This window comes from Apodemus sylvaticus, chromosome 9 (genome assembly GCF_947179515.1).
Source record: "Apodemus sylvaticus chromosome 9, mApoSyl1.1, whole genome shotgun sequence".
Taxonomy (NCBI): Eukaryota; Metazoa; Chordata; class Mammalia; order Rodentia; family Muridae; genus Apodemus; species Apodemus sylvaticus.
The window spans coordinates 26,912,036-26,936,719 of record NC_067480.1 but is presented as its reverse complement, the minus strand read 5'-3'; the positions used below and the strand labels follow the sequence as shown (position 1 = coordinate 26,936,719).

Genomic DNA, 24,684 nt, shown 5'->3' with positions numbered 1-24,684 from the left:
CTGAGTCCTTCCCCAGGATCTAGGAGAAAGTGGATTAAAGGGACTGACCCTTAAAAATTAAATGCAATTCTGCTGACACAGATTCTTCGTGAAACTTGAGATCTTTGGCATCTGACCAGTGGGAGGAGCAAAACAGTTTTGATAACCTGGAAAGCTACAGGGTATACTAGTAGGTTTTTGTTTTTTGTTTTCCAGAGGGTAGCCAAAAAATCTTCCCTTTCTACTGAAAGTTCTAATTGCTGTGGACATTTTTTGGCAAAGATGCTGAGAGAGAGAAAGAGGGGGAGAGGGGGGAGAGAGGGAGGGAAAGAGAGAAGGAGAGAGAAGGAGGGAGGGAGGAAGGAAAAAGGAAAGAGGAAGAAAGAAAAAAAGCCGGGCAGTGGTGGTGCACACCTTTTAATCTCAGCACTTGGGAGGCAGAGGCAGGCTGATTTCTGAGTTCAAGGCCAGCCTGGTCTACAGAGTGAGTTCCAGGACAGCTAGAGCTACACAGAGAAACCCAGTCTTGAAAAAAACAAAAAACAAAAAAACAAAAACAAAAACAAAAAAAAGAAAGAAGGAAAGATGCTACTATAAAATATCTGTCAGCAAGTCAGCAAGGATTTCATGAACTGTTGGGATTTGGCTTTTTGTTTGTTTTTGTTTTGTTGCACAAGTGTGTGTGTGTGTGTGTGTGTGTGTGTGTGTGTGAGAGAGAGAGAGAGAGAGAGAGAGAGAGAGAGAGAGGAAAGAGAGGATATTAATCTTATAACAGAAGTCAGGTATATGTGTACTAATAGTGCCTGCTGCATGGAGGTAGATAGACAAAGCCAGGCCGACCTGCCTTTGTTCTTAGGGTTCCATATTCTGGAGTGGGGGCAGCTAACCAGGGGTCTGGAGGAGTGCGGTGGAAGTGCTAGGAGGGTGGAGTGAGTTAGTTTATTCTTTGGGACTGTCCCACAGTCTCTGTGAAAGATCAGGGGAAGTTATAAAACAGTACATTCTCTGCCTGGGGGAGTCTGGATCAGCAAGGCGATGGCAAGGAGAGTGTGGAAGGACACGCCAAAGTTTGCCTGAAGCAAAGTGTCCAGAAAGGTGTTCCAGAAAATGGGAACACCATGTGCACAAGCCGGAGCAGCAAGCAAGCAAGCAGGGCAGGTGAAGGGCTTACGGTGAGGAGGCTCGTGGGCTCGAGCTGCGAGTGTTGGAGGGTCAGGGCTGAGCGAGGAAGGCTGAGCCAAGTGACAGGGCCTGGACACCTTCAGCTGATCATTAGTGGGCATTTCAGAGCTATTGCACTTTGAATACAACCTTCGTTCAGCAACTTGTTGGATTATTGAGAGGTGCCAGGCTCAGGGTCTGACTTGAAGTCACTGTCCAGAGCCTTCCTTATTTCCACCTGCCGCCTCCTGCACTGCCCTCAGCTGTTTGATGGTCTGAACCTTGAGCCCTGCCCCACTTTTCATTTTATACATAAAAATTTATCCCATACCTATTTGTGAAAATACACCAAGATTACTATGTATAAAAAGCATAAAATTATATTTATGTATAACATAATTTATAAATGTATAGCTTAAGAGACACCTTTGGGACACTGCTGTTAACTGCACTTCCTCCTTTATTCAGATTTCACTTGTTTTTCCCATTAGTATTTTCAGTCTCAGGGTCCAGTCTAGACCCAAGATACAATGACTTTCTTTAGACAAACAGTAAAGCATCATGACCTTAGAAGTGATGCGGTGACTTGAAGTCTTATAACTTAAAGTATGATACTTCCTGGAAGAGCATCCAATTAAAAGCAACAACAAAAATAAATATTGAGCGCTGCACTAATTGTTGCAGCCAGTTCCCACAGAACATCTGGTGGCATCATCTGGCAATGCAACCCAGAGAATGTGTGGGCTTTGCTCATCCTCCATGATAGCACACCACATACCGGGTGACTTCAGCAGCAGACTTATATAGTTTTTCCCAGTTTCAGGTGCCAGCCAGTGTGATTCCTGGTAACAACCTCTACCTAGCTCGTACAAGCTGTGTCCTCACATGGCTTTACCTCTGCACCTACTTGGAGAGTTGGACTGTGTGTTCTTTGACCTCTCATCCTCTAAAAGCAATTTTGTGTAACTAGGTCCCACCCTTGTGACTTCATTTAACCTAGTAATCACTTAATAACTCTGTCTTCAAGTACTGTTAAACTGGAGACTACAGCTTCAGTGTATAAGTGGGCAGGTACAGTTCAGTTCAGAGCATAGCTCAAAGGTGATGTAGTTCAAACTACAGGAGATGTCTGGGTGTTTCTGAAGTGTTTGCTTGTTTGTTTTAATGTATATGCAGTTTTGCCTGCGTATATGTCTGTACCATGTGCATGCCTTGTGCCCACAGAGGCCAGAGAAGACACTGAATCCCCTGGAACTAGAGTTTCAGGTGCTTTTTTGGCTACCCTCTGGAAAACTTATATAAAAATCTTTGTAACTTTGTCACAAAACAGTGTGTATGACACAAAATTCTATAGCTGTTGGTGTAGATGAAGATTCAATGTTTTATAAAACACTGGACATACAAGAAAATGTCGTACATTATAACAGCACATTTTAAGTCATTACTAAAGCCAGTGGTGAGCTGAGGCTGCAGCTAGCCTGGCACACAACGCCCTGGGTTAGACCCCAGCAGAGCATACACCAGCTATGGCCTGCACACCTGTGTCCCACGCTCAGGAGGTGGGGAACCAGAGTGGAGGGTCATCCTCAGCAAAGCCATCCTATGAGGCAAGTCCGGGCAACACAAGCCCCTGTCTCAGAGCAAACAAGCAAAAACGAAATAGCAAAGTGTTTGTGTCATTTGGGTTAATGGTATTAAAAAAAAAAAACAGACAAGAAAAAGAGAAAACTTCAATAACACTTTCATATAGAAACTGTTACCAAAATTTTCAAGAAGTCACTGGGTATAAAACTTATAGAACACTATCAAGCAGCTATTAATTTTTGTTACCAGTACCGGCCATGCATCTTAAACTTCTTCTTCCACATCAAGGACATACTTTCTATGAAAACAGCACATTACAGAAACTTCACAAAATGAGAGAAACCATGGGGATTAGTTTTGATTTTTTGTTGTTGTTGTTGTTTTGTTTTTTTTGAGACAGGGTTTCTCTGTGTAGCCCTGGCTGTCCTGGAACTCACTCTGTAGACCAGGCTGGCCTAGAACTCAGAAATTCTCCTGCCTCTGCCTCCCAAGTGCTGGGATTAAAGGCATGCGCCACCACTGCCCGGCTAGTTTTGATTTTTACTAATAAAGAAATTTACTAAACTTATATCAATATAATGTAACAACCCTCCCTTCCCAGTGAATTGAACCCAGTACAGGGTTCAACAGTATATGTCAGGTTAGGCCACAGTAAATGGAGGGAAAAAATTGCTTATAATGCTATTTCAATTTGGGAAAGGCAGTAGGTGGTAATATTATAATCAAGAAAAATATGGGAGGAATAGATTTGAAAGCAGGAGGGAGAGAAGGCAAAGTATCTTGTTTGGGAGAGCAGGAAGAGATACTAATTTGTTTCTGGTATCATAAATAATTTAAATAATATTCAGTAATAGGTAATTCTCATAATTTGAAATATATTAAATAAAAAGTATTTTGTTTAAAAAATGGGTCATATAATTAGATTTTTTTATTGTTTATTTGATTGTTTATATAATCCTAGCTGACCTGGAACTCTGTATGTAGACCAGGCTGGCCTCAAACCCACAGAGATCCATCTGTCTGCTTCTACTTCTGCCTTCTGAGTGCTAGTATAAGTGTGTGTGCCACCATAACCAGAAAGATCAGTTTATTATTATGAGATTAAAATAATAAGTAAGAGAAATAATTCAGGCTTAAAAGTTGCAAAAATGGGGTTGGCAAATGGCTCTGTGGATAATGCTGTCAAGGCTGATCTGAGTTTAATCTCTAGTATCTACATAGTAGAGAGAACTAATTCTCCTAAGTTGTCCCTGACCCCCACATATGTGCCATGCTATATGAACACACACACACACATGCATAAATAAAAAGTGCATTTTTTGAAAATCCTGAAAAATAGGTGATTGGTTGGCCAGTGTTCATCTATAAATCTGAATTTTTTTCATTTTAATTTTTTATTTATTGAAAAGGAAAGAAAAGGTAAGTAAAAACACTTTATGATAAAATTAAAGATTTACATGGAAAATATTTCAGAAACACACATTAAAATTGACAATTTTCATGGAAAATTAAGGAGTAAAGTGATAGACATGTAAAACATTGCTAAATTAATTGAAATATGGGATAGAAACATTTTATGATAGAATTGAAAGATTTACATGGAAAATATTTCTGATAAAATTGTAGAAAAATCTAGAAAAACATGTTAGAGTTGAAGATTATCATTGAAAATTTTATATAGATACAATAATGGTAGGTATAAAAGTATTCCTAAGTTCATTAAAAGTGAAATTATAAACATTTTCTGATAAACTTGAAGATTTACATGGAAAATATTTCTGATAAAATTGTAGAAATATATAGAAAAACATGTTAACATTAAAAATTATCATGGAGATTATGTAGATAAAACGATAGGCATAAAGATAATTCTAAGTTGATTGAAGGTGGAATTATAAATATTTTCAGATAACATTGAAGATTTACATGGAAAATATTTCTGGTAAAATTCAAGAAATAAGTAGACAAACATGTTAAAATTGACTATTTCATGGAAAATTTTACATAAAAAAATGGTTGATGTAAAAACTCTAAATTAATTGAAGGTGGAATTAGAAACATTTGTGATAAAATCAAAGATTTACATTGGAAACATTTCTGATAAAATGGAGGAAGAAACCGGGCAGTGGCACAGCCTATAATCCCAGCACTTGGGAGGCAGAGGCAGGCGAATTTCTGAGTTCGAGGCCAGCCTGGTCTACAGAGTGAGTTCCAGGACAGCCAGGGCTACACAGAGAAACCCTGTCTCGAAAAAAACCAAATCCAAAAAAACAAAACAAAACAAAATGGAGGAAGTATATAGAAAGACATATTAAAATTAAAGATTATCATGAAAAATAATGCAGATAAAATGTTAGACATAAAGGAAATTACTAAATTAATTAAAAGAGGAATTACAAACATTTTCTGATAAAATTGAAGATTTACTTGAGAAATATTTCATTAGTCTATTTCTTTTTATTGGGGAGTTGAGTCCATTGTTGTTAAGAGATATTAAGGAATAGTGATTGTTTCTTCCTATTATTTTTGATGTTATTTTTATGTTTGTGTGGGTATCTTCTTTTGGGTTTGTTGGAAGAAGATTACTTTCTTGCATTTTCTAGGGTGTAGTTTCCCTCCTTTGTGTTGGCATTTTCCATCAATTATCCTTTGTAGGGCTGGATTTGTAGACAGATATTGTGCAAATTTGGTTTTATCATGGAATATCTTGTTTTCTTCATCTATGATGATTGAGAGTTTTGCTGGGAATAGTAGCCTGGGCTGGCATTTGTGTTCTCTTAGAGTCTGTATGAGGTCTGTATGTATGTCCCAGGATCTTCTAGCTTTCATCTTCTCTAGTGAGAAGTCTGGTGAAATTCTGATAGATCTGCCTTTGTAAGTTACTTGCTCTTTTTCCCTTACTGCTTTTAATATTCTTTCTTTGTTTAGTGCATTTGGTGTTTTGATTATTATGTGCCAGGAGGAGTTTCTGTTCTGGTCCAGTCTGTTTGGAGTTCTGAAGACTTCTTGTATGTTCATGGGCATCTCTTTCTCTAGGTTAGGGAAGTTTTCTTCTATAATTTTGTTGAAGATATTCACTGGCCTTTTAAGTTGGAAATCTTTGCTCTCATCTATACCTATAACCCTTAGGTTTGGTCTTCTCATTGTGTCCTGGAGTTCCTGGATGTTTTGGGTTACCAGCTTTATGCATTTTGCATTTTCTTTGACTGTTGAGTCAATGTTTTCTATGGTATCTTCAGCACCTGAGGTTCTTTCTTCTATCTCTTGTATTCTGTTCTGACTCCTGAATTCCTTCCAATGTTTTCTATCTCCAGAAATGACTCACTTTGTGATTTCTTTATTGTTTCTACTTCCACTTTTAGATCCTGGATGGTTTTGTTTAGTTCCTTCACTTGATTATTTGTGTTTTCCTATAATTCTTTAAGGGATTTTTGTGTTTCTTCTTTAAGGACTTCTGCCTGTTGACCCATGATCTCCTGTATTTCTTTAAGGGATTTTTTGTGTTTCCTCTTTAAGAGCTTTTACCTGTTGACCGATGTTCTCCTGTATTTCTTTAAGGGAGTTATTTAAGTCTTTCTTGAAGTCCTCTATCAGCATCATGAGATATGATTTTAAATCCAACTCTTGCTTTTCCGGTGTGTTGGGGTATCCGGGACTTACTGTGGTGGGAGAACTGGGTTCTGGTGTTGCCATGTGGCCTTGGTTTCTGTTGGTAGGGTTCTTGTGCTTGCCTTTCGCCATCTGGTGCTAGTTGGTATTGTTGTCTCTGGGTGGAGTTTGTTCCTCCTGTGGGCCTGTAAGCCTGAGTCCTTATTCCTCTGAGCTCAAAAGTGAAAGAACTGCTGGGGGATCTCTCTCTCTCCTGGCGGGCTATGCACAGAAGGCTGTGGAGTCTCCCAGGCCCCTAGTGCAAATGGTAGTGGGAAGCCTTCTGTCCCAGCTGCTCCACTGATAACAGAAGGCTGTGGAGTCTCCCCCAGCTCCCTGGTACAAATGGAGGCAGAAAGACTTCTGTCACAGCTGCTTCACTGATCTTAGGCCCTGTGTGCTCCTAGCTGGGTCTCCTCCAGAGAGAAGGTGGAGATCTCACCTCTGAGCTCAAAAGTGAAAGCCTGCTGGGAGATCACTCCCTCCTGGCGGGCTATGAACAGAAGGCTGTGGAGTCTCCCAGGCCCCTGGTGCAAATGGCAGTGGGAAGACTTATAAATCTGAACTTAAGAACTTCAATTATAATAGCTATATTTATACTCCAACATAATTTTATAATTTATGGTATATTCAATTACTAAATTAAAAACTGGTTATTTTACCTTGATAAAATTTTATACTCAGACATTGAATTCTTAAGAATGTTGTTCAATTAGAACAGTTATATCACCAAACCAATCCCATATTCTTTAAATACTTATTTTTATCTCATATATGAGTGTATATGCACTTTGTGCATGTCTGGTACCCACAGGGACCAGAAGAGGGCATCAGATCCCCTTGAACTGGGGTGAGCCACCATGTAGGTGCTAGGAAGCAGACCTCTGTAAGAATAGTACGCTCTCACAGCCACTGAGCCATATATCCAGCTCCCTCCTCCTGTAGGCTCCAAATCTTGTCCAAATCACTCATAATCATTAATGTAATATTGTATTTTATTACTTAGGGAATAATGACAAGAAAAAAGTCTATATATGCATTCCCTGCAGATACAATTTTAAAAATAAAGAAATTTTTCTAGCCTTGTCAGAACCTAGGGATGAAGAGGTTAGACTGTAACTACGAACAGTGACAGTGTTATTGTCTGGTATCTTCCCTTCCTACTTCCCAGGCAGAGCTGAGACAGTGCACTCTTTCTGCAGTGGCCACTAGGAGTGAACCTGCTTCACGTTCAGCTCATTCTGGAAGCTCACCAAAACTCTGCATCTGGGCTCTGCCTGAGGGCCTGAGACAGGCCCCTGTGGGTGACAGAAGGGTGCTCAGAACTCTCCTCTGTTCACAGGTGGTCCCCATGCTCCCCAGGCTTCTCTGTGAGGAACTCTGCAGCCTCAACCCCATGACCGACAAGCTGACCTTCTCTGTGATCTGGAAGCTGACCCCTGAAGGCAAGGTAGTAATGAATTCTATTTTGTCATTCATTCTCTACGTACGCGGTCTCATTCTATCTATTGTGGTAAGCACCGTGTGCCTGTACTAGACTGGAGTTCCACAATGGATGGATGCAGAGGTCTGGGGTAGCTGCTGTAAAGAAGAAGTCTGAGGACCCTAGCTATCCTTAGAAGAGCCAGTCCTACCTAGGAGGCAAGGCTGACCCTACTCACTGCTAGTATTTCCCAGCTAACAGAGGGCACTAATGGTGAGGTAGGAGCTACAGGTGGAAGATGGCTTCAGTGATGGTGCATGTACATCTGGAAGGCTGCTAGGAGGCCAGATTGTAAACAAATAGTGGGAGCTGATGTTCTTCCGACATGTCCTGAAGAAGACAGCCATGAAAGCTGTACTTTCCTGTGAGATGGCTGGAAATATGACCATCAGCAAAGATGAGTAGAGTAACTCTTGAATCAGAGCATGACGTAAGGAAAACAGACTAAAAGCGTCTACCAGCACTCCCCTACACCAGAGCAAAGGTGACAGGGAAAACCAGCTCCCCTCCAAAAGAAGCAACACAATGACAGAGTCATACTTGAGGACCTCGGGCTTTCTGAAAAGCTGGTTGCAAATACCATAAAGAAACATGGGAAATATTTATGCTATAATAATAGATGGAAGCAAAAAAGATTTAGCTATAAAGAGGTTCCAATAAAGATGGAAGATTAAATAGCCACATTGATTTTCATTCCATCCCAAAACCTCACTAAAACAACAGTAAAATGATTTAAAAAATAAAAAGGGCATAAACCCACAAGGACAAAGCTCGTGGGCGAGGAGTCAACAGCAACAGGCCTGGAAGCAGGAGAGCGAGTGTGGGGGAGGCTAACGGACTTAGTAGGTCTGGCATGAGCCTCAGCCAGGCAAGGCAGAGGAAACCAGGGGATAAACATTCAGATGTTGACAGCACCAGGGATCAGGAGGGCTGGGGCAACAGCTTTGCTGGAAAGTTCATTGAAGAGATTGACCCCTGTGGTCTTAGCAGGAGACCTAGAGATTTTGTTTTGTTTTTTTTTTTTTCACTATAGAGAATACAAATGAAGGGGGTTGTGAAGCAGGGGCAGCAAATATTCCTGTTACTACATACGGTTGGGGGTGGGGGTGCAATGGGGCAAATGTTTTGTTTTTTTTTTTTTGGAGGGGGCACAAATCTTGACATCTAAATGTTAAGAACTAACTCCAGGATTCTAGGAGCCAGGCCTAAATGTACCCTGTGAGTCAGGAGGTGGGAATATCTTTCTTTGAGGAATCTTTAAGTAATCAAAATAACCAGTCAGCAGCATCCTTAAGGATCTTCCAACCAGCAGCCCAACACTGTCCAGTCCAGTCCAGTAAAGCTTAGAGGCGTGACAAGCACAATAAAAGCCTTTGGGATTTCTTTGCTGCTGCTGCTGCTGCTGCTGCTGCTGCTGCCGCCTCCTCCTCCTCCTCCTCCTCCTCCTCCTCCTCCTCCTCCTCCTCCTCCTCCTCCTCCTCCTCCTTCTCCTCCTCCTCTTTCTCCTCCTCTTCTTTGTCTCCTCCTCTTCCTCCTCCCTCCCTCCTCCCTCTCCCTCTCCCTCTCCCTCCCTCCCTCTTCCCCCCCTCTCTCTTTCTCTCTTCCCCTCCTCCCTTTCCAGACAGGGTCTCACTATGTAATTGTGGCTAACCTAGAACTTGCTATATAGACCATGATGATTTGGAACTCACAGAGATCCCCCTGCCTCAGCCACACCCCTTCCCCTGTCACCATGCCCAGCTATGGTATTTCACTTTCATGTATGAAGAGACAACCAAGTGGAAACATCTTTCCTAAAATAAATACAGCAAAGCACATGTACAAGGAAAAGGAACCATCCTTGATAACCATTAGAGAATTTTAAACAGAAGCTATCTAGGCTGTGATAGCTAACTTTAAAAGGGCGAATCTTTGGGGGGTGGAGAGCATGAAGATTTTAGAGATTAAAAACAGGATAAAATAAATGGAGATTCATGATTCTGGTTTAAAAGTTGAATATTCCAGAATGATCAAAGAAAAGAAAATTAGAGGATCAATCTGAGACATCCCCTGCCTGAACCTGCTCTATGACAGGTGCAGAACCCAGAGCAGAGGAAATGGTAAGAAATGCTGAATGAAACCGTTCATTCTTAAAGGATGTATGTGACTTTGTAGGTGCAGAAAGCTCACTGCAACCCCAGTGGTGGAGACGTGCCATCCCTAATGTACAAACCCTTATAGAGTCTCAGGATATAGGAGACAAGAAAGACCCAGAGGCTATAGGAAGGCCAAAGGAGGCCACACACACAATAGACCAGAAGGTAAACTTAGTTCAGACTCGTCGTCTCCAGCCTCAGAAGTGTTGTGATAGTGCAGGGAAAACTTCTCCCTATCTAGAAGGATATCACATGTACCCTGCTAAGCTATCAGTAAACTGGGGAAGTCAAAAAGCACGCCTTCAGCCATGTGCAGTCTTAAAACAAAGCAGCACTTACAAAGCTCTTCTTTGGGAAGCTTCATCAGGCCTTGTCATTGCTCTGTAATCATAGAAGCCAAGGTACGAAGCCTTGACGTGAGCCGAAAGCCAGCCTGGGATACTCAGAGAAGCTGTCTCAGAGAAATAGAAATGAGAGAGGAAGCAGGAAGGGGGAGAGATAATGAAGAAATTAGAAGAAGAGAAAAAAGAGAATAAATAAGAAAGAATAAGAAGAGGAAAAACGCTGCTGGGTTAGGGAGACGGCTCTATAGGTAAAGATACTTGCCATACAAGCACGAGGGCCTGAGTTCAAATCCTCAGAACCATGGAGAGCTGGGCATAATGGTGGGTGTTGGAGATGCAGGGCAGGGCAGAGCAAAGAGCAATCCTAGAAGCTCTGGGCCGACTGCCCTACCCAGCACGGTGACAGACAACAGAAAACCCTGAGTCCTGAGGTTGTCCTCTGGCCTCTGTTTGTGTACTGTGACAGGAGTGACCGCATACACTGAAATATGCATACGTGCACACATGCATGTGCACACTACATGAAGTCATCAGAGAGGGGCAATGCAGCAGTAAAGTTCATGCCCATAAAAAAAGGAAAAAGGCAGAGCAGAGAGCTTATTGTCTCCTCTGACATGTGGAAGTGCTGCAGAGCAGCTGCTGTGTTGGAGTTGTGGAAACAGTCCTCACCAGGACTGGACTGGCTGGCACTTGATCTGGAACTTTTAGCCTTCAGAACTGTGGGAAATAAATTTCTATGGCTTAAGCCACTTGGTTTGTGGTATTTTGTTATAGCAGCCCGGACAGACTAACACAATATCAGATGAACTTTGTTAATCAGGTTACATAAAAATCTACTGAGAATAGAACTTTTACCCAGGCATGAGTTTTTAATGTATACTGGCCATTTAGAAAGCACTGACTTAATATGCTGACCTCTAACTGTGGGCACATTTCAATATATAGCATTTTAAAAACCACATTGTTAGTGTCATTGCTATTTTTAATAGTCCAACCTTTTCAGTATTAGGAAACCCACAAGCTCATGTATCATATGCAAGGTTTCTAGAATTCTAATTTTGCAAAAGTTCAACTTGTTTCATGAGTGATAAGCAATGTCATTGTTTCCTTGAAGTACTAAAAACCCAAGTCTAAATAACCATGGTTTCCATGTCAGCTGTTCCTTGAGATGGTATTTTTGAAAGAATACTATATCAGTTCAGTTCACAGCTAGCAGTGTGCATACTTTTCCTCCAAAGGTCATCCTCCTGCCTCATGAAGAATAAGTGACAAAGATAAGTATTTGGGGTTAAGACATAGAAAAGTAATGGATTTTACTTGTCCTCTGAGAACATTCTAGCTCTCTCGTCCCTGCCAGTGTGTAGTAGGGGGAGTAGTGTCCTATGCAGGTGAAACATTTTACCTGCCAGGCTTCTAGACCACTACTATGAATGGCAGTATACAGAACAGGATGTGTAATGCCATGGATTGTGGCTAAAAACATTTTGGACCACATAGGCCGATGAATGGGGCTCAAGGGCCCCCAAGAGTCCATGAGCCATAGTTAAAGCACGAGCTTCAGTTTAATCAAGCAAACCAAAACAAGGCAGACGCAACTCTGATGGAGGGACAGCTACACAGGGAGTGCAGCCACACCTCCTCTTTCTGTCCCCACCGGAGTGCCGTGATAGAGGGAGTTTGAATAGTTCTGAGACAGCTGCGGCCTAGGCTGCATAGTGAGCACTAGGTCAGTCAGCGCTACATAGCAAGACCCTGTCTTGTAAAAAAAAAAATAATAATAACAGAAAACAGAAAAATGGTGTTAGGATGATATGTACTTTAATTAGAAAAAATTTCAACTATATGTAGTATAAGGAAAACATCACAATAAGCCCCATCCCTGTTTCTCACATTCAGTACTGAGAGTTCGTTCTCTGTTAAGATTACAGTATTTTTAAACAAACCACAGACATGTCATTTCACTCATGTGTATTTTTATATGTGACTAAAAATCTAGGCATTTTCTTATATAACCACAATGTTCTCAGCATACCTAACAATGAGGGCTGGTATCAGGATGCCATCCAAAACCTAGTCCCTAATACATTTCCTTGGTTCTCACCAATCGATTGGTCCAAATTGGGATCAAATAAAGCTACACACATTACATTTGATTTTTATAGCTCTTAATAATCTGATAAAAGTTCCTTTTTCAAGCTCTAAGAGGCAAACATCATCTGAACTACAAAGAGGGAGCTGTGAGTGCAGGGCGCCAGCAGCCATAAGCTGGTGGAGGTGGGGCAGGCTTAGGACTGGTGAGTGGAAAAAGACCAGAAGGAAATAACAGAAAATGCCAGCAGAGGCTGTATTGTGAATAGTAAGACTGTGAGTAATTTATTCTATTTTTTCTATCTTCTAATGTTTTATAAAAATATGAATAACTTTTATTTTTATAAACTTATTTTTTTAAAATAACTAAAAATTGACTAAAAAGAAAAGCAAAGCCCATAGAATCATCCTATCTCAAGTCAATAGAAAAGAACAATGAGTCTGAATTATGCTGCCAGGGGCATACCTGAGAAATTAAAGCTGCCTGGTCTAAGTAGGAAAATGTGAACTCCAGCATTCACTGGCCTTTGGAGTTTCTCTTGGAAACAGTATATGGAACCCAGGCCTTCTCCTAAGTGAGGCCTAGAAGACAGGTGTAAAATAGGCACAGGTCTGCCAGGGTGCTGGGCCTCCTCCAACCACACCAAATAGGAAGTGTGAGGGTTGGAACTGCAGACGGGGTTGTGGGGCAAGGCCCACTGACCACACTCTCCATTCTGTGGTTACCCAGACCCAGTGACCACATGAGAGATGCATCAGTTGGTAAGCCTGGGGATGTGGTGACATCTCTCCCTCAAGTTAAGATGCCCATAATGAAAGAAAGGTTCAGCACCACACTCTAGGTCCAAGGGCTGACAGTCCGGGACACTGGAGTGGAAAGCCTGAACTAAGCTTGAGACAAGGTCAGGGAGCCATGGAAGGCCCTGGAAGCTGGAGCCCAGGTGTAGGAAGAGGAGCAAATCCAAAGCTTGTGTGGCTGAAGCCCCAGGCAGAGTTCGCAGGTGGTGAGGGCTTCTCTTGGTGTAGGGCCTAAGGATGGAAGGGTGGTACTGAAGTGGACAAAGCTTTACAGTCTTCTTAGGCTACTGCAGTATCCTGCTTCCTAAGGCAGGCCCGATCTGCTGTAAGAAGGCTGACCCAACGTATTTTGTGATTGTTGTTGTTTTAATATGGGTATTTTCAGCACCTGCAAAAAAAATCTCTGCATTCCTTGAGCCAGTGCTGGTGACCCTTGCCTTTCACGGCAGCACTTGTCCCTCCTTCTCCCCATCCTTCCTGCTCTTCATCAGGAAAATGCTCCCATTGCAGCCTGAAAATAAGCCCTTGTTTTCTGGATCTGTTAATGTCGTTCCCCCCCCGCCCCCCTGCTCAGGCCTTGGATTTCTGGCCCCCTTCACATCTGCTACATTGAGCCAGTCGAAGCTGCTCAGCTGTGTCTCTCTTCTGCCCTCTTTCCCTTAGTACAGTGACTACCTTAATTCCAGTCCACATTGTCTTATTCTGGGGCCTGCTAGAATAAGGCCATTATTGTTTCCCATTAGCAGATGAATCTGATTCCTTTATATAATTTCTTCATCTCCTCTGGCTACATGTTCTGATTAACCCCAGAAGTGCAGTATTTGAAGCCTGACTTCTGGAGACCAACTCTGTCTCCCTGCATGACCATCTGTCAGCACCATGCCCGGCCCTCATCTTCTGTCCTCGATACTGAGCTTAACAGGGACTTGTCACACCAAGATACCATCCAAACTCTGTCCCTGCCTTGAAGACTCTTCCTCTCAGCTCTGCCAGCAGGAACCCTGCATAGTCCTTGTGATCCAGCTAAAACGCTGTTTCTTCCAGGTTTAAGTCCAGAGCCTCACACTGAAACCCAAGCCTTGTGACACTCTTAGTGGTGACATTCTTACTCATTCATGAAGTAAATATTGAGTGGTATTTGTTACACTCAGATACCATACAAAGTATTGAAAATTTCAGACATTTCCCCATCCAGACAGAAGTCCATCTTTCCTGGTGGTAGATCGTCTATTCTCTCTTTTCCCTGGCTGCATGTTTTAAATTTCCTACAGTGAAGGCATATTGCAACTTAAAAGCAAAAGTCTTTTTGAGACATTTTTCACCTGTTTTTTAATAAGTAGATGAGATATTGGAGTGCATTTGTAGGCTGAATGAAAGGCAGACAAGGTAATGAAGGAGTCACAGTTTGGGAACCTGGTTAAGAAGGACTCAGCCGATGAGTTCCCACAGGACAAGGACCATTACTTCTCCTACCTTGACTAGAATAAAGGGAGGGGCTGGGAATGGGGTTCAGTAGAACATGGGAAGGTGACCCAGTGGGCCCCCTGTCAGGTTACCCAGTGGTTAAGTGTCATTTGCCCTGCACTCCAGAGCCAGTTCTGCTCTACTCTATTCTCCTGCCAGACGCTTAAGCCCAGATCAGAGTTTTACTTCTCTGCCACAGTTCAGAGCCCTTTACCCAGAAACCACTTTGTCCTGATTTTCATATCTGTTTCCACTGTTCTGTTTATCCCGGTTGCCTCGTAAGAAGGTGGACCCCGGATAAGCATGCACATCTTTAGCAGTTGCTCCAGTTCTGTGAACTTGCACACTGGGAGTTGCGGTGTATCTCAGGTAGCCCTGCCTGCTTCCTCACAGCACTACTCTTCATTTCCTTAATGAGTCCTGTGGACTTCCATGCTGTTGGCCTGCCAGATACCACCACTGAAAAGCTTGAAAAAGCAACTGTTGTATTCCTGCTAGGTCACTGTGGTCCAAAGCATGCTTATGGAGCAAGACTCCCACAGTGCCGTGCAGCTTAAAGTGTCTGCTAAAAGCAGCTCTGATCGTTGTGTTCCATACCCGGGAACCCTACTAAATACCTGTCCCAAGACTCTCCAGGAGGACAATAGCTTCAAAGTCTAGTTCTGAGAATCAGAAGTCGTTCCCAGAATCTCTCCTCTTAGTCATTAGTAGGGGCAGAGCCTAGATGTTTTATTTCAGAACTGCTGGTGGGACCTCTGCAGCAAGGGAAGGTGGAAGGGGCTGCTGTCCCATAGCCCTCATGTCCTAGTTTCCCACTGAAGACACCTGCCAGCTAGATGGCTTACCTAAGGTCACATCAGAGGAGCAGCAGGACTCAGCTGTAAAGCGTGAGGATGAAAGCAGAATTCAAAAGGAAACAATTGCAAGCTACAGAATGAGGGGTTTGTCTCAGTAAACAGCCAGACAGTTTATGGTGCAGTGTCTTTTCAAGGACAAGGGGCTTTGTCAACTGGCTTACAGTGGACCTGTTCAAAGGAAGCCTAGGGTCCTAGGTTCACCTGTCAGAAGGTGTCTGAGGTTTCCTGAGTCTAGAACCCCCAACCCCTGCTGCTACTTCCCACTTTCTCCCTCCCGTCCTCCAGTTTTCTTTCTGTACAGAGATGAATCTCAAAGATGAGCCTTTAAAGATGCCTCCTGCCAATCTGAAGGAGAGTGGAACAGTTTGAAGATTACACCTGCTTGAGTACCTTCACCCACTGTCACAGAAACAAAATTCCTATCTCCTGGCACAGCATAGCCTCCAGGCTCAGAGTTTTGTTTCCCTCTAGCCCAGTGGTTCTCAACCTTTCGGATGCTGGGACTCTGATACAGTTCCTCATGTTGAGGTGACCCCCAACCATAAAAATATTCCATAGTTACTTCATAACTGTAACTTTGGTGCTGTTAATATCTGATATGCAGGATATTTGATATACAACCCCCAAAGGGGTCGCAGGCCACAGGTTGAGAACCCCTGATCTAGTTGCTATAGGTGGTAAAGATTAGGTGTCCTCTGCTTCCTTGTCTTTGGTTTAGAAGCTCACATAGTTGTCAACTGATCAGGATGGGAAGGACCTAATGATCTCTCTTGAGACTGGAGGACAAGCCAAAAAGTGCTAAGATTATGTAGTTGATTCCAGCTCCTTCTCTATGCAGACTCTACCCTGTGCACAAACTGACCTAGAACCCAAACAGGCTGGCAGACTTGGACTCCGCCAGCCTGTGCTGTCGGACTTCTAAGGCCCCCCCCCCCCCCCCCCCGTCCTCTCCATCACTGGTGCTCTTGACACAGCAAGAGCAAGCCTGTGGGATGAATGGTGGAGCAGCTGCTGGGGCGGCAGCCTTGCTTCAATCTCATTCTACCCTGCTGTCTTTATCTTGTAAGAAGAAACCTGGGTCTCATTTTGTCACCTCAGGCTCCAACCCTTCCCCCTGCTTATCCTGAAGCCACCCCACAGTTTTTGGCTAGTTGGTCACAGGTCATTACATAAGGACTCAGCTTCCCTTCCATCAAGCAACCTCCTGCCCTTTGGTGTCCCCACCTCTCTGCCTTCTGTCCAGGTCATTTCCACTTTGTTGTTGACGCCTTTGACTGTCCTTTAGGCCAGGATGGCCCTGTTGGCCGGGATAGCCATGTTGACCAGGCTGTCCCTCCCTTGAGAGCTTTAAAACTTAGCAGCAGTCGGCTCCCCTGGCACTGCCACCACCCAGACAGCCTGCTTTTGTTCCAATCAGGAGAGTATTTCTTTCTGCCTTCCAGGCTTTTTGAACTAAATGTTCTCTATGAGGAAGCACAGAGGTGCAGAAGTCATTTCACATCTAGTTATTTATAATTTAAAATTAGCTTTATTAGTAGTTTTTTTTTGAACCAAAGATATCTCAATGAGTTTATATTTTTCAGAGAATATTTAAAACAAAACTTCATGGAATAGGACAGAATGTCCAAAGGTTTACGCCTTTGTATTTATAAATTCTAGAAATGAGGTATAATTGTAGAAATGTATTTGAGATATATTTTGTTTCTCATCATCTGTTATGACCTTCAGCAAGTGTGGGGGGGGGGGGCATGTATCCACTAGAGTTTTTAGTCTGAATCTTTAGGTATGGGCCTACAAGTTTGCATGATTCTTGAGTATTTCCCACCTGACCACCCAGCTGTAAAATTGACTGTCAAATGCCTCTTCCCCTGGTGTGTCCAAGTGAAGCTCAAGGGCTGCGTGCCTGCAGCTGGCCCAGCGGCACGGGGCTCTGCAGATCCTGTAGGTCTCAGGATGTAGGTCAGAAGGGGATCCCTCTTTAGATGTGTTTCCCAGACATGTGCCTTCAGTCTGTGGAGAGACTGTGCTTAGGCTGACATTCTGAACAGCATCACCCCACAGTATGTACTAGAATCCTGTGTAGAACTCAGTATGGCCTGAGTCCTGTCATTATGCAAAGGAGGTAGCACACATTCTCCTCAGGGGTTTTGTCCATGTGTTTCCTCCTCCTCTTTTTTCCCCCTACCTTTTCCATGAAAAGCCCTTTGTCTTCTGCCACTGGCCCTGGTTATGGACTGCGTGTTGATGTGAGTACAGTTTTCAGATTGGAAATTAATGAGGTGTTCCATTGAGAGAAGCTTGACTTGTGCTCTGGCTGGCTGGCTGCTACCAGGTCTCCTCCATGTGGGTCTTTGCTGCTTTCTCTGTGGGCAGCTGCCCCTGGCTGGCATCCTTCTATTGGCTTTCCCCAGAGGTACTTTCAAGACTGCTTTTCCCAGGCTAGAAACTATTCTAGTACATGTCAGCTGTGCCTCCCACAAGTCCTGAGCCATGGTAAAGCCAGACAGCCTTGGCTGAGAAGAGGAAGTTTAAAAAGGCTCTCCTTTGTATATTTGTGAAGAAGGCTGGCATAGAGTGTCAGGGATGTAGGAACGCAAAAGAGGAAGGGACGTCAGGTAAAGGTGCTCGGGGAACCAGCACTAAGGTGGAAAGTTTGGTAGTGTCCATGTGGGCATTGCAGAAAGGCTAATTTGACAAGAAGGAAACAAAGAAGACAGAGGTATCCATTAGGTAGGAGCAGGTGCTGCTGATAAGATAGCGCACTGTTAGTAGGCATGGTAGACATGCTTCAGTGAGGAAGAGTAGGCACCCTAGGGTTACACATGGCTGCTAGTCAGGGCTCAACAATGAGAGGATACTGAGGAAGCAACAGATGTGTAGAGCCAGGACATGTGGGCACACAGGCGGAAGGACATCCAAGAGCTGTCTGTAGCTTGCTGGAAAGCTTTGCATAAAACTTGATGCTCTGAGCATTCATCAGTTCTACAGCAGTCCTTGCTCCAGCTCTGTACACCAGAAATCTGCTCATCATGTGGTAGTTACCTTCACTTGGGCATCGTGTCCTAGGGGGAGAATACAGGCCACAGGATGTCAAGACCTGGGGGGGGGGGGGTCCATGAGCTAGCTCACTGGGAGGTATAGGAATGAAAAGGGTGGCATACAGTGTAAGCTGCCATTGTCTGTCAGCAGGCTGAGAACAGATTGCCTGACACACAAGCACACAGGACTGGGCTGAAGGAGAACACATTTGGGAAGAAAGAAACTACATCTCCAGGGGAAACTTTTTGAGACCACAAGAATGAAGAGGTCACAGTCATGCCCTTATGAAGGAGGCTGAGGCTCCAGTCAGGAACTGTGGGTATGCTCGGATTACAAGCCTGGTCACCTGGATAGCTTCTTGTAGAGATCTTTAGCTCCAGACTGCTTGTCAGCCCCTGGAACTGGCTCTGTAGCTGGCCTTGCCTATAGCATGCCGGGTGTGAATGCCAGGTCACAAGGCCTGATTGCCAAGAAGACAGGAATTCAGAATCTCTTGCTATTTGCAATAGGATCATTCTTGGAATAATCAGAAAAGTATAGTTTGAGAAATTTTGAAGAAAAAATAAAATCTAATATTACAGATTCTAGACTTCGTATAAAGATCTTTGTACTGAGTGAATAAGGAGGAGTGAAGAATGTCGACCTCAGCTGTCTCTCCAATCCTTCCAGGGCCTGGTAGTCTAAACTGCCAGAGGGCAGCAACCTCAGTGTCTTGTTCATCCATGTGGCACCAGTCAGACAGAGCATACAGTCAGTGCTCCATGAGAGCGTGCGTGTGTGTGTGTGTGTGTGTGTGTGTGTGTGTGTGTGTGTGTGTGAGAGAGAGAGAGAGAGAGAGAGAGAGAGAGAGAGAGAGAGAGAGAGAGATTAAGTTCAATCAGTCTGTCTTTGCAGATCCTTGAAGAGTGGTTTGGCCGCACTATCATCTGTTCTTGCACCAAACTGAGCTACGACCATGCCCAGAGCATGATTGAAAATCCAACTGAGAAGATCCCTGAGGAAGAGCTTCCCCCTATTTCTCCAGAGCACAGCATCGAGGAGGTGCACCAGGCAGTCCTAAACCTGCACAATATTGCAAAGCAACTCCGCCGCCAGCGCTTTGTAGATGGTGCACTCCGTTTAGATCAGGTCAGTGTGTCTCTTTTGTTTTATGCGGTTTTGAGTTTGGCTTGTCCCCAAAACCCAAGGGTGAGTGAGACACAGCCTGGTGGCCTCTTCTTCTCCACCTATTTTTCCTGCCACTCCGGCACACTGCCACACCATGGTAATATGAGTCAGGGTAAGATGGTATCTGTGTAGGGAGTTCTGTGACCCCCAGTTGCTCTTACCTGGACAGCTTGTGTCCAGGATTGAATTCTCACTTGTAGATGGCATTGCTGTGACAGGTCCCTGGGACAAAGAAGGGAGAAAGGACATGTTTGGCTCGTGGTTCCAGAGGCACTTGGAACGTCACTCTGTTGCTTCTGGTCTACAGTGGGGAGGGGGGATAACATGTGGGAAGTATGTGGCCCAGGGGAGCTGCTTGTCTCCTGGCAGCCAGTAAGCAGTGAGATAGAGAGACAGGCATGTGAAGGGGACAGAGACAAGACAGACTTTCCAGAGCACACCCTCAGTGATAGTCAATAGCTGCTTCTTTGAGAAGATAAGCAAGATTGACAGACCCAGGAGGGCAGTGGTGGCGCATGCCTGTAATCCCAGCACTTGGGAGACAGAGGCAGGCCGGATTTCTGGGTTCAAGGACAGCCTTGTCTACAGAGTGAGTTCCAGGACAGCCAGGGCTACACAGAGAAACCCTGTCTCCAAAAACAAACAAACAACAAAAAAGATTGACAGACCCTTGGTCCAACTAGCCAAAAGAAATAAAGAGGACCCAGATTAACGGAGTCAGAAATGAACAGGGAAACATTACAACCAACACCTAAGATATTCAGAGTTTCATGGGGGGTCATACTTTAAAAAACTGTATTCTATTAAGTTGGAAAATCTAAAAGATAATGGATGAATTTCTAGATTCAGCCAAACTCCCAAAATTAAACCAAAAGGAAGTCAATAACCTAAACAGACCCACAACAAATGAGGAGATTGAAATAGTAGAACAAAACAAAACAGAAAAAAAAAAAAAACCCTTCCAGCTAAAAAGAAAAGTCCAGTGCCAGATGGATTCACAGCAAAATCTTACCAGATGTTCAAAGAAGATCTGCACCCAGTCATACTTAAACTATTCAAGAGGTAGAAACAGAGGGAGCACCCCAGGTCTCCTATGTGAAGCCTTTATGTCACCAGTTCTGTCCTCTCACAGAGATTTCTTCCTCTGCTCCTTGCTTCATGCTTGGTGTGCTGAGGCTGCAGCCTGCCTTCCTGCCATCTCCACCAACAGCTCCTCCCTGATTCCAAGTGGCTAAGTTGATGCTAATGGCACCAGAACTTGTGTCTGACCTCCCTCCCGCTCTCAAGTCTAGCCGCTCTACCTGCCTTACCTACCTCACTGTCCTGCAGCAGCTCAGCATGCCCCCTCACCCTTCCTTCCGCAGCATGGCACACAGGCTTCCTGTCATCCCCTGTGCCCTCTGATGCACTGTGCCCCCAACCCGAGTGTACCAGTTGCACAGGTTGTTATAATTATGCTTACACTAAATACTAGACAGACAGCTCAAATATAGCTCTCAGAAGAAAGCTGTTTCTTCTGTAAACACATACATGTTTTAGAAAGACAACTCTTCAGAATTTCTTTTCTTTAGGTAAGGCAGCTGTGTAGGAGCTGGGAAATCCGAAAACTCAGGAGACATCCAGACTGAAGTCACTTAACAATGAATTGTGGGGCTTAGGGAAGTCTTCAGAAAATTAATTAGGTTTACTTTTACCAAAAAGACTAGGAATCTATGGTGTTGGCACCTATAATCTCAGCACTCAGGAAGCCAAAATAGGAAGATTGAAAGTTCAAGGCCATATAAGATGTATGTCAAGATCATGTGGCAAAGAATAATTAGAGGAGGAGGAAGAGGAAGAGAAGAAGAAGAAGAAGAAAAGGAGGGAGAGGAAGAGAGAAAGGCAGTGAAAAGAAGAATAAATTTAGTTTCGTCTCGCTCTGTAGCTCAGGTTGGACTTGAACTCATGGCTAGCCCCCTGCCTCAGCTTCCCAAATGGTGGGATTATAGGTGTGAGCCACCATACCAGGTACCAACTTGTGTTTTTTAAGTCTTACTTTTTTCAAAAATGGTGAAGAAATTTACATCTATATAAATTAGGTTATAATACAAAATGTTAAGTTGTATATTATGTGTGCCTCTTCTACATAGTTCTATTATTTACTTGAGTTTTACACTGACAAACCAGCTGTTACCCAAGCCCATCAAATGAGGAGGTTTCTGAAGTACCATTTCCAGATGTATCCCCATCAAGATGCTGTAACCGAATTCAACAGAATTAATTCATCTGTGAAGTTGGAGGGAGGGGAAGAGAAACAGAGGCAACTTATCTCCCTCCCATTGGAAGAGGTGTGGTCATCAGCGTAAAGACCATAGGTTATTGATAGAGAATGGGCAGTTAGCATGTCTGATCCTTAGAATTGTATTGCTGACAAGACTTTAGATATCTGTATCCCAGTGGCCTCTTGACTCAAATGAGAAGGCTGCAGTCCCCACAGGTAGATGGCTTGCTTATTGCCAGCCGTCCAAGTAGCTCTTTGTTTGGTTTTCTTCCATTTATTACACCATGCTGACATAAGAGAAAAAAGTTTTTCTTTAAAGTGAAAGGGGAAAACACCCTCAAAAACCTAATTAGGTTCCAGTTAATTAAGGTTTGAAAGTAATGAATTTGTATCCTTGGAGTTGATTCCTTAGTTCCCCAGAAAACAAGTCTGTAGACCTCCACATTAGATGGAGACATCAATCTTTGCAGCCGAGGACACTGGGGAGACCATTTATAAATCAGCCAAATGGCTTTGTTCAGAAGCCCTGCATTTGTTCTCCCATCCCGGTTGCCTTCTTTGCCCTCACAAGTCCGTTTTTCCTTGGTGCCTTTTCAGTGGCCTGCTGTTTGGCATTGTTCTCTGAAACTTTGTCTGCCGTAGTTCACTGTGCCCATCTTTTGGGTGGCAGTCCTTTAAAAAGCACATCCTTTTATGTCAGCAGCAATTAGAGATCGGTCTTCAGCCAATCCAGAGGCTTTGCATTTACAGAAGTCAGTGTTTGATGACCCTGAGAGTGAGCAAGGATGCACTACAAGGCTCTGGTAGGTGCCTGTTTGCAGAGTCAGAGATGAGGCTCAGTTAGTGCAGAATGGCAGAGCAACTTGGCCTTGGGCTGTTTGCAGTCAGCCACTCCGGCCTCAGTGGCGGCCTGATCTGAGGTAGAGAAGCTTGGCCTCCCGGTCTCTGGGGCACCAGCTGGCAGCCTTGTTCCTGATCCTGGCATCCTGACCCATGCAAGAAGCAGTCTAGAGTGCTGCTTTGACACAGAATAACTCTCTAAGTGTTGCTCACCTAGAGATGATTTTAACAAAGTTCTCTTCCAAAAGGTTATTCTCCTTTGCCCCAAAAGCAACACAGGCTTCCAAGATTACCTAGTGATTTTTGGTCAGTTGAATTGAATAATGACCCTTCTGGGTGGCTTGTCTCGGAATCCATGTTCTCTGCTGCCAGGGTAGTTCAATGACTTGGTACAGATGGCCACTTTATTTTAATTATTTGTTTATAATATATGTCTCTCCTGAATCTTAAAAGAGGCCACAATGGAACCAAGACTTGTGTATGTGTGGAACAAAAGAAATCACAGTGGTCCCTAATACCCACATCCTGAGTTCCATGCAAGGGGAGCCGTCTGAGGGCTTTTGTTCCTGACCAGCACAGGCCAGTCCTCAGCAGCTACCATCTAGGGAGGAAGATATATCTGCCTGGCTTGGGTGTATTTAAGATCCTGCATCCCTTTTGGGGTTCTAGCACAGCTATTGCCTTCAGAAAGGAAGGTAGTTGGGTGCCAAACAGAGCCTCAGTACTAAGACTAACACTGACTGATGTCAGGAAACTCTATGCCCTGCTTTCTGAAGCTCTCTGAACCTGTTTCTCTTCAGCCAGGTTAAGGCTTCTGTGTGAAACAAACCAGAGGTTTGCAGAGATCAGACAAGGTCTCCCAGAGGGCAGTTAAAACTGACTCTGAATTTAGAGGGCCTTGGAGTCGAGTGAAGAAAGCCTAAGGAAAATTCATACAAAGAAAGGAAGCTTTACTAAGTTCTCAGCTCTGTCATCTAGGAAACCTACTTGATAGTGTTGAGGCCCAAGCTCCGTGCAGTTTCTTTGTAAAGGTAGCCTTTCTAATGGAAGCCACTTCTGAACACCCTGAGACTCAAGCTGTGTGAGTTTGTTATGTTTGATCCTAACCTAGCCTAGCCTTCCAATCAATGTTGGCAGGCTTTCCCAGGAAAGGCCAGATAGTAAATGACATGAGCTCCTGGTCCATATGGTCTGTCTAACTCAGCCCTGCCTGTTAGTGTACTCCAGTGAATGGGGGTCGTTAACACACAGTAAAATGTGAAGGCCAGTGACACTTGGATTTGATATCATTTTCATGGCCACAAAATATTATTTTTAATTTGATTATTTTTCAACTATTTAAAAATATAAAAAATCCTTCTTTGCTCCCCAGCCACACAAAACAGTTTAAACTGTGTCCCACTGCTTAACTGACCAGCAGACTTTTCAGCCCTGTTACCCAGCGAGCCTTTCCCAGCTCATTACCATTTCCCCAGGAAGCCAGGCTTGGTAATGGAGAACAGTTGGGCTAAGTGAGTTCTCAGGATGGTTCCATACAATTAAGTAAATTATTCTTTTGATTAGTACCATGCTTAGGGGTCCAGTTGGAGGCTGGAAGTAAGAGTGACTGACCCCCACTCCCCACCCCAGCACAGTTCTTTTGCCCTTCCTAAGGTTCAGTCCCTTTAGCCAGCATGAAACCAAAGAAGCAGCTCTCTCTTTGCTCCTCTGCAGGATCCTCAGGGTTAGGGCAACCCTCTCCTTCCCCCTCCCCTGGCCCCCTTTCCTCCCCTCTCCTGGCCCTCTGAAGGTAGGGACTACTCCAGGAAGAGCAGGCTGTGAGGAAGTTGGGTAATTC

General features: G+C 43.9%; 1 protein-coding gene across 3 annotated transcripts in view; it reads left to right on the top strand.

Moving 5' to 3' along the window:
* Dis3l2 (DIS3 like 3'-5' exoribonuclease 2) overlaps window positions 1–24,684 on the top strand; it is a 345,312-nt gene that overhangs the window by 261,292 nt on the left and 59,336 nt on the right. For all 3 annotated transcript variants that reach the window (XM_052192653.1, XM_052192651.1, XM_052192652.1), the window contains 2 exons: window positions 7,715–7,822; window positions 19,475–19,708. In XM_052192653.1, coding sequence (XP_052048613.1) covers window positions 7,715–7,822; window positions 19,475–19,708 — 342 coding nt within the window. The remainder of the gene's footprint in view (window positions 1–7,714; window positions 7,823–19,474; window positions 19,709–24,684) is intronic.